Genomic DNA, 9743 nt, shown 5'->3' with positions numbered 1-9743 from the left:
CATTTTCACACTCACTTGCTTTAGGATCACCAACTGCAAGAACGGCTTCATTGTGAGGGCAAGCACACTATGTGTTGTCTTTACAACCAGTAGTTTAAATGTCTTTTACTCAAGTCAATATCTCCTGCTCTTGAGGATTAAGGGTCTTGGTCTACACGTGTATAGGTTAGTGGTAGAACATTGCAAAAGTAACGCTTCTCATCACTTTCTGCTACAGCCTGCAACTTGCACTACCTCACTAGCGTTTGGAACTCCTTGGAGAACTGGCCGGAATTTGGTGGTGCTACTTTTACGTCTCCTGGGACATCCTTGGCTGATATTTGGGTACTTTTCATTTCATATGGAATTTTATTCGTGTCCATCTAGCCACAGGGAGAGGAGGAAATGCTGAACTACTCCACAAATGCACACTAACTCCTGCTTGCGACTTGGCCCCAGGTGTTTCTGTGCTGCCTGTCAAATCTTGGAATTGGCTGCGGTGAGCATGGGCTGCATGCAGAGACCCTTGGTCCATCCCAGCACGGTGGAGAGTCCGCAGAGGGAGCTGCGCCCAGGAGGCCTCTGGTGACGCTGAGAGGCGCAGGCGGAGCTCTGGCAGGGTCCTCTCGCGGTGAGCTTAGAGACCCCAGAACCATGGAGCAGAGGGTGTCAGCCCAGAGGTAGCAGCTGTTCCGAGGCTGCATTTACAGTTACCACCACGTGGCGGCGCCCGCCCGCGGGTCTCTGTGGACTCCCCTAGGAGAGATGCTGCAGGCAACTGAGTTTCCTCACCCTTGGAGACAGGCCCTGGATAAGGAGAGGCCAACCACCATCTGTAGGACCTGTGCCAAGTGGAGCAGAGCGTGTCTGCAGCCTGCAAGACGTGCGCAGTCCTAAGTCTCAACTCCCGGGCCCTGACCTAGGACCGTCCGTGGGGGGAGGTGGCACCCAGAGGCCTCTGCCGCTGGATGGACCAGTGCTCAGAGCCCGGGATCCCCGGGCAGCAAAAGGCCGCCAGGCTGGAGCTGGAAGCCGACCTCGGTGGGCCGGGAGCTGCCGGGCAGCGGCTCCTCCAGGCCCAGGCCCCTGCCCAGAAAGAGCCCGTGGCAGTGGCGGTGTCCAGGAGGCCAAGTAGCCGTGCCGGGAGCATGCTGCGCTGGTTCACCACCGGGATCCTGTGTCTGGCCTTCCTGGGGATGGTGAGAGCTGGGCTGCGCCCAGGCTGGGTTCTAGCAGGGGTCCTGCAGGGCTGTGCTCTCCCCCTGGAGTCCTGCTTCTCCCTACTTGAGCACTGAGTAACCACTCATCTGCTTGGCCTCAGTGTCCTCGTCCAACCCTGGGGTACAATGCCAATCGTGGAGGGTGGAGTATGAAATTGAGTGTCCTACTATGTGTTTCAACTGTCTCAAACTTTGGTAAGATTCCTTTAGGCTCTGGCCCAGACACAAGAGAGGTTTCTTGGGTCTCTAGCCCCTGCCCAAATTGTTACAGAGAAAAGTGCTTTTCTGGGGTTTCCTCTTTTTGGAAGTTCTGGCTGCTTAACTTTGCAGACAGAATGGAAATCAAGAGGAAAATGACTTTTCCAGATTCTGTGTCTGGCTCAGTGGTAAAGTTAGGCACCTGTCTTGTACTCTGCCCTAATTCTAATCAAACCTTCAGTTTTTCTTATAAGAAATATAAAAATAGTGGAGTATAGTTAAGGCTATATACACCTTTTGCCACTGCCTTGGGTAGCTTCCATTTCTGCATTTGACAATTGCGATCTGGGGGTGTGGGAAGATGAACTCTGGCAAGTCACTCCTGGTCACTTAAGCATTTCAGAGACTCAGAGGCAGGATTGCTGCAAAGCTTTGTCATTGCAGGGAGGGAGAAGGTCTAAGGAAGAAGTCACTGCTGGTGATTGGTGAGTTCCCACTCACTGTGCCCCACACTTGTAAATCTTAAGAAGACATGGAGTAATTTGAATACAGCCAAGGCCCTAACTTTGTAGTGTACTAAGTGCTTGCTGTGCACCTGTGTACTGATCCTGGTCCTTAGTTGTGCCTGTTCTTGTTGAGCTGGGTAAGGGCTCGGGGGTCGGGGTGGCTTGCCTTTGGAGCAGCAGTGCAATTAGTGCCAAGTATTCTCGAAAAGTAGACAACGTGAAACCATTTTTCTTAAAGGGTTCAAGGAAATAGCCGTGAAAGGCAACTGTAACCCCTAGTTCTTGCTAACCTCCATTATAAAGTTAAGCAAGTCATTTTTTTTGAGGGGTGGGGTCCAGTCTTGGGGCCTGAACTCTGGGTCTGGGCCTGTCCTCAGCTCTTCAGCTTAAGGCTAGCGCTCTACCACTTGAGACACAGCAACACTTCAGGCTTTTTTTCTTTTGGCTTATGTGGTGCTGAAGAGTCGAACCCAGGACCTCATGCATGCAAGGCAAGCGCTCTACCACTGAGCCACCTTCCCAGCCCTAAGCAAGTCATTTTTAAAATCACGTTCTTTGCACAAAGAAATGTTTGAGGATTTAGGTGTTGGGAAACACCTGAACAGTAACTGCTTGCCAAGCTCCGTCAGGGAGCCTGTGCAGGTGATGTCTATTGGCAGAGCAAGAAAGTGACATGGGAATGAATTACGGGTTTTAGTGAATTTGCCTCTTTTGCACATTTCTGGCACCTTGCAGGCTGGGATGGGCTGCACTTGATCTGCTAACATTCTCTCTGGTCCAAGTTTGATCATATTTTAAGGTGGTTACAGATCTCTGTATACACAGGCAGCTGTAGGTCAAATTTAACAATTCCCTATTTTGTTAGCTGTTCATGTTAATGGAAATTGACAAGAATGTTGATAGAAAGTTCAAGTGACTGAAACCTTAAGCCCTGGCAGCAATTTCTGTCACCACATGACCATGGCCAGCTTGGCTTAATTATGGAATTTGCTATTTGTTGTATTTGTTGTTGTTGTTTATGCTGGTACTAGAGCTTGAACTCAGGGCATTACACTCCTCCCTGGTGTTTATGCTCATGTGCTCTACCACCTGAGCCACATCTCCAATGCAGCAATTTGCTGATTAATTAGAGATAAGGGTCCTGGATTTCTCTGCCCAGGCTGGCTTCAAACCTTGAGCCTCTGGGTCTCAGCATCTCTGAATATCTCTGATTACAGGTATGAGTCACCACTGGCTAGCGCCTGGAATTCACAATTTACAATGACAGAGTTGCTTTATGATTCCTTATGCTTGCTTCATGTTTCTGTTGATCATTTGATGAACAGGAATGGCTGCTTAGGACATTCATGACTCATGAGGGAATATATCAGGGAGACTATTGTTATGACTGTCAGGAAGATATATCCAGAAGCCAAAATACTCTTTATAACAAGTATCTCTATGAACAAACTGATTAAATGATTAAATGATCTAATATACCTTTAATAAAGAAAGTAGAACAGTATTCAAGCACTAGTGGTCATTATCTTTGTTCAGAGAATGCTATGATTAAAGCTCATACTTGTATTTGAAACTGCCTGACATGAAAAAAAATGTAATCGAAGCCAGATATTGATGGCTCATGCCTGTATTCCTGCCTATTCAGAGGTAGGGATCTGAAGACTGTGGTTCAAAGCCAGCTGGAGCAGACAAATCTGAGAGATTCTTATCTCCCAGAGCAGAAAAGTTAAGGATCAGCCCCTATGTTCTGCATTCAAGTCCCCAGTACCAGCACCAACAAGGAAAAGAAGAAGTCCACCATTTTTGTAATTAGCCCAGTAACACAAGTCACAGAGACCTGGAGACTCATTAAAGCAAGATTGGAAATCTAGATGAAGAGTAAAAAACCTTGCCGTCTACCATTCAAGATGCCTGCTAACCACCAGTCAGCAGCTCACAGGCATGGGTGTGTTCTTCTCCTCTGAGGAGTCTCTGCAGTGGATGGGGTGGTAGTGTCTTAAGAAACAAGAGTCATGGAAGTCGCACTGTGGCTCAAGCGGTAGAGCACTGGCCTTGAGCTGAAGAGTGCAGGGATAGTGCCCAGGCCCAAGTTCAAGCCCCAGAACCAAAAAAAAAAAAAAACGAAAGGAAAAGAAACAAGAGTCATCAGCCATCTTTTCCTCTGTGTGTGCTTGGGTTGGAACCCAGGGCCTTCTGTATAAAGTAAGTATGTGCTCTGCCCATTGAACTACACCCCAGCCTGTCGGCCACCTGTTCAACTCCTCCTTTCACCTCTTTGACCACATTGGAAAGTTAAGCATTCAGTATTCTTCAGCCCCTCACATGAGCCAACACAGGCAAGGAGGAGCTGTAAAGCTAAGTGCTGTTCCTCCACGGTATTGGAAACATCCTTGTTTTCTCTTGCCTTTGAGAGCATGGCTCCTACCCTCTGAGCCCCAGGGAGGTCTGCTTAACCACCACATCCAAAGTGTTCCCCAACTTAGAGGTTAGCTTTGAATTCCATATGAGTGTGGCACTGAGCTGCTGCCAAGAGCCAGTGACTAAGAACCCTAAGAACAATGTTCCTCCCTGAAACTTACCTTCATCTCCTGCAGAGAGAGTGCACATTTTTTATGTTGACAGCTTTTGTCTCTGAGTACAAGAAGTGCATGGTCAGGGTAAAGATATAGAGGAAGGAGACAGCCAGGCTAAGAGTAATATTTGACCAGGCCAGAAGGCTGAACTGAGACCTCCAGCTGGTGGCCCTAATGCAGAAGTCAAATTTGTCTATAAATCTGTATATCTCCTGAGCAACATCCATGAGAAAATTACTTTTTAAATCATCCCCTATACCACACTTTCCACTTCATGATGCGTAACCTCATTTAGTGGAATGAACCTTACTGCTTCTGGATTTAAAATGATATTATGAAAGTTTTGTTTACTAACAAATCCCCACTTTTTTTGTTGGTTTTTATGCTGGTACTGGGGCTTGAACTCAAGGCCTGGTCACTGTCCCTGAGCTTTTGTGTTTAGTGTTCAAGCTAGTGCTCTACCACTTGTGATACAGCTCTAGTCCTTGATTCTTTCTTTCTTTTCTTTTCTTTCTCTCTCTCTCTCTCTATTTCTTCCTTCCTTCCTTCCTCCCTTTTCTTCCTTCCTTCCTTTGCTTCCTTCCTTCCTTCCATCCTTCCTTCCTTCCTTCCTTCTTCCTTTTCTTTGCTGGTTATTTGGAGATAAATATCTCATAGGCTCTCCTTTCCTTGGCTGGCTTCAAACCACTATTCTCAGACCTCAAATCTTCTTAGTAGTCGTAGCTAGAATTATAGTCATGAGTTACTGGTCCCTGACTGAATATCCTAACAAAGTCAGTGGTAGCTGACTTAGCATGACAATCTGAAAATCTTTTCCTTAGTTTTTAATTAATTCTTGCTTTTCCTTATGTTTGGTTAAAGATCAGCTTGATGTTTATGAGGCATTTCGTTTCATCATCAAAGCTCTGAAAATTCTTACCCCGTCTGATGGAAGAGTCTTAAAGTTGTCAAAACTCTGTAGTTGCTGGACATTGGTGGCTCTTTTTTGTAATCCTAGCTACTCTGGAGGCTGAGATCTGAGGATGGCAGTTCAAAGCCAGCCCAGGCAGGAAAGTCCGTGAGACATTTTTTTCCAATTAACCACTGGAAAACTGGAAGTGGAACTGTGGCTCAGGTGTTAGAGTGCTAGCCTTGAGCTGAAGAGCTCAGAGACATTGCCCAGGCCCAGAGTTTAAGCCACACAACCAACAACAACAACAAAAAGAACCCTGTAGTTCATGGTCTTTTTTATGAATATCCTTAACACCAAACTCAGGATTATACAATGCTCTTATCCATCCGGATTTTGTCCTGTTCTTTCCTTTTCTCATTTGAGAACACCAGTCTTTCTACTTTAGAACAAGAATTAGTCCCTTTACCCTTAATCAAATACCTTCATAGCTTATAGTATTACCAAAATCACCTTCCACATTCCTGTATAGTTGCATTCAGAGCTCCCCCTTCCTATTTCTAGTGACATCAGTTTCTTCTTTTAATTTAAAACCTTAATCTTTGGTGATGCCAATTTCCAGTGTACACTAGCAAACAAGCCCTGGGGAATGCCACACTGGTAATGTGCAGAGGATAGATCTCTGGATCAGAGCTGCTCAAGGCCAGGAAAATTCCTCAGTGTGCCACACAGGTGCACTAACACTTCCAAATAGCATTAGGCTCTGGAACGACCAACTGTAGAGGAAGCAAAATTTTATTAGTGTACTCTCAGGTCTTGATAGTTTGGTTTATATGGCCATCAGAATTAAAATATAAAATGGGTGGGCACTGCTTGCTCACACTTGTAATGCTAGCTACTCATGGGGCTGAGATCTGAGGGTCACTGTTCAAAGCCAGCCCAGGCATGGGCATCCATGAGATGCTTATCTCCACTTACCCCCCAAAAGCTGGAGGTGGCACTGTGGCTCAAAGAGGTAGAGTGTTAGTTTTAAGCACAAAAACTCAGGGACAGTGCCAGGCCATAGTTCAAGCCCCAGGAAGGAAGAAAAAAAAAGTAGAAGAAGAAAAACCAAAAGATGAGTTGCACAGATTTCCCTCAGTCCCAACTTTTAATTCCTTATAAGAATAATAAAACATTGTACTCTAGGAATAACATCTTTTTACATCTACTTAATTCACTTGATCTCTAATATTTATTTTGGATCATTTATAAAGAGCAGATCTTGAACAGCTAGTCATCATCAATTATTTTTGCTGATACATTTGGTATAATGGAGTTAACACAACCGTACTTTATCAGGAACATTTCTGGTTGTATTGCATCTAGTGGAGAGGACTCTAAAGACATGCCTTTTAATACTAATCCAATTTTTTTATTAACCAAAGACTACCCAAGGCAAATAAATTTGAAATGATTATAGGTGGTGGTGCTGGTGGTTGTGGTGGGTCTTTTACTCCTCTGCCTCCTCCTCCTCCTCCTCTTCCTCCTTCTCCTCCTCCTCTTCCTCCTTCTCCTCCTCCTCCTCCTTCTCCTCCTCCTCCTCCTTCTTCTCTTCTTCTTCTTCTTCTTCTTCTTCTTCTTCTTCTTCTTCTTCTTCTTCTTCTTCTTCTGCTTCTTCTTCTTTTTCGTATTTTTTTGGACTTTTTCTTTTTTGCTACTGGGAATCTTATCCAGGATGTTGCACTTGATAGAGAAGTGCTTTACCACTGAACTACATCCCAGCCCTTTAAATTTTCTTTTTGAGAGAGAGAATTCCTCAGTTATATAAGCATTTCTATTTTCCTTTTTTCTGAGGCATTTGTAATCAGGGGGACAGGAGGCCTGCTGGCCTGTGGGAAGCCATCAGGATCTATCTCTTCCCCTAGCTGAGCCCCAGCTCCTCAGTCCCGCCTTGCCCTTTGGCCTGGCTGGCTGAGACTTAGGGTTATCTCGCTCAGTTCCCTCTCAGTGCTCTTCACAGGCCCTCCATCTAAGGACCTGATCCATCTAAAGACCCCTCAGCTCCCCTGGGACCCACATCTTCTCCCACAAGGGTTGGTGATCTCTCTCCTTCTCTAAGGTTTTCAGGTCTGTGTGTGCAGAATAAGGCTACCCTGTGTTTCTAGACACACACCTATTCTGGGTCCATAATTTTTGTGAGTCAAGTTAGCAGGAGCCTCAGCAAGTGGGCGCCTTAGATTTGGAGGAATCTATTTTCATAGGGGGTCTCTGACTGGATAAGAGCCAGTTGATCATCAAATTCAGTGTGATCCTGGATTTAGTTCAGCCCCAGAGAGCTCAAAACCCAAATTTGTGACACTCCAATGGAAGAGAATTCTCTCTCATGACCCCCAGGTGCCCTGAGAGACTGGCAGGCACAAGAGGCCCTGGTTGGTCCATTCTAAATATTCCATCGCTGGTTCTCCTGGGAGTCTCTGGAGGGTAACTTCAGTCCTCATAGCCAATGTCAGTCTTCCAAGGAATAATTAGCCAGGGTGGGTGGCTCACACTTATAACCCTAGCTACTCAGAAACTGGTATCTGAAAATGGAAGAAGCCAGCCCTTGCAGGAGGGTCTGTGAGAATCTTTTCAATGAACAACTGAAAAGATGCAAGTTGAGCTGTGGCTCATGGTAGAGAGCTAACCTAGAGAAAAAGCTCAGGGACGATGGGCCCAGGCCTGAGTTGAAACAGCTGAAAGGAAGAGAAGGGGAAGAGGAAGGAGCAAGGAAGGAAAGTAGTGCGTGTGCTATGCTTAGAATTTAAAATAACCTCAAGAATAGCTTTATTGTTTGCAATCCACATATGATAAATAAACACATGAATTCATTTATTTTTATTTGCCATGCTAGAGATTGTTTACAGGAACTCAGGCAAGGTGGGTAGATGGTATATCACTGACTGACATTCCCAGCCAGCTACTTACTAACTTTCAATACACTCTTTTCTCCTTCCTCTTCTTCCTCCTCCTTCCTCTTCCTTTTATTCCTCCTCTTCCTTCTCCTACTCCTCCTCTTTGTGCTCCTCCTCCTCTTCTTTCCCTCCTCCTCCTCCTCCTCCTCCTCCTTCTTATTCCAATCTAAGTTGTATAAAACAATTGCTATTCTCAAAGTAGTCTTTCAAAGTATTATTCAAATAGTGAACTAACTACAACAAAATGCTACAAGAAATAAAGCAGTTTTGAAACAGGCCGAGGTTTGTTTTGTTTTGTGTTTTGGAATCTGTATCTTGCTATTTTAGTCCAGGGAAGCCCTGAACTTGAGATCATCCTGCTGTCTAAACAATGGAATTCAGAAATGCACCACCACAACCTGATGAAATTAAAAATTTTGATGAGAAGGAAAGCAGTTGGAGTCTACAGCTCTGGTGATGACAGGAGTGTCACTGTATGTGTTTTTCTTCCTGTGGGCTCTTACAAGTAGGGAATCCTCCGGAGTCACTCAGGACACTCAAGAGACAAGGAGATTTAGTCCAGTCAATTCACTTCTGCACAGAAGGGTGCATAGGCACTATACCCAGAGTTAGGCAGGTAGACCCAGCCCCCTTGGTTTTTATGCTAATACAAAGAGTGGTGCCCTCCCTCCTACCAATAGGAGTCCAGCTCACATTCTGTTTGTGATTGGCTGATTTAAAGAAGCTAGACAGCATTCTGTCAGTGGAAAGTTCCTACTTGGGAACTTGTTATCAACAAGCCCCAAGGGGATGTTCTTTAAGTCCTAAGTAAGTACTCCTACCCCTGACACAGCTGGCTGGTTACAAACAACACAGCTGACAGTTGCCTCTTGAAGTCTAGAGGCAAACAATTCCAGCAATTATAAGAACAAGGAAATATAAGTACAAAAGAGTGACTGATAATGAGATGGAGACACTTTAGTGTCACAGGGCCTTGAGTTCATTCTCTACTTTGCTTGTATCATCTCCCCATTTTTCAGTAATGGATGTGAGCTAGATGCATATTGTTTTGATAAGCAAACATTTTTGCTTTTTTTTTAATATTTCAGGGAATTTGTGTTTCTATACTGGGGCCTACTTTTCAAGATCTGGCCACTAACGTGAACCGCAATATCAGCAGTCTTTCTGAAATATTTGTGGGTCGTGCTCTAGGATATATGTGTGGCTGTTTGATCGGAGGAGTTCTTTTGGACTGTATGAATCGGTTTTTACTTCTGGGTAAGGAAACAATGATCTTTGCTTCTTTGTACCTGTCAGTGAATTTACAACTTCATATTTACAATAAGAAAACTTGTTGACAACTGAAATGAATGGTGTTTCAGGGTCCTCCACAGAAGCCAGGTCTTTCTCTGTGGCTCTCACCTTGGCAGCCACAGGGCATCTGGGCTGGGCCACCTGGAGCCTTG

At 45.2% G+C, this 9743-nt stretch overlaps 1 protein-coding gene across 2 annotated transcripts in view; it reads left to right on the top strand.

Annotated features, from left to right (window-relative positions):
• LOC105998171 (sodium-dependent glucose transporter 1-like) overlaps positions 1–9743 on the top strand; it is a 60986-nt gene that overhangs the window by 3982 nt on the left and 47261 nt on the right. Inside the window, exon 1 of one of the 2 annotated variants that reach the window (XM_013032821.1) lies at positions 1120–1178. The exons of the other annotated variant lie outside the window; for it this stretch is intronic. Coding sequence (XP_012888275.1) covers positions 1128–1178 — 51 coding nt within the window. The 5' untranslated portion in view covers positions 1120–1127. Of the gene's footprint in view, positions 1–1119; positions 1179–9743 lie in introns of those variants that run through there. 2 annotated transcript variants of the gene reach the window in all.

Source organism: Dipodomys ordii, unplaced genomic scaffold (assembly GCF_000151885.1).
Source record: "Dipodomys ordii isolate 6190 unplaced genomic scaffold, Dord_2.0 Scaffold157, whole genome shotgun sequence".
NCBI lineage: Eukaryota > Metazoa > Chordata > Mammalia > Rodentia > Heteromyidae > Dipodomys > Dipodomys ordii.
Note: the sequence above shows the minus strand (reverse complement) of the source record. Positions and strands in the feature narration are given on the sequence as shown.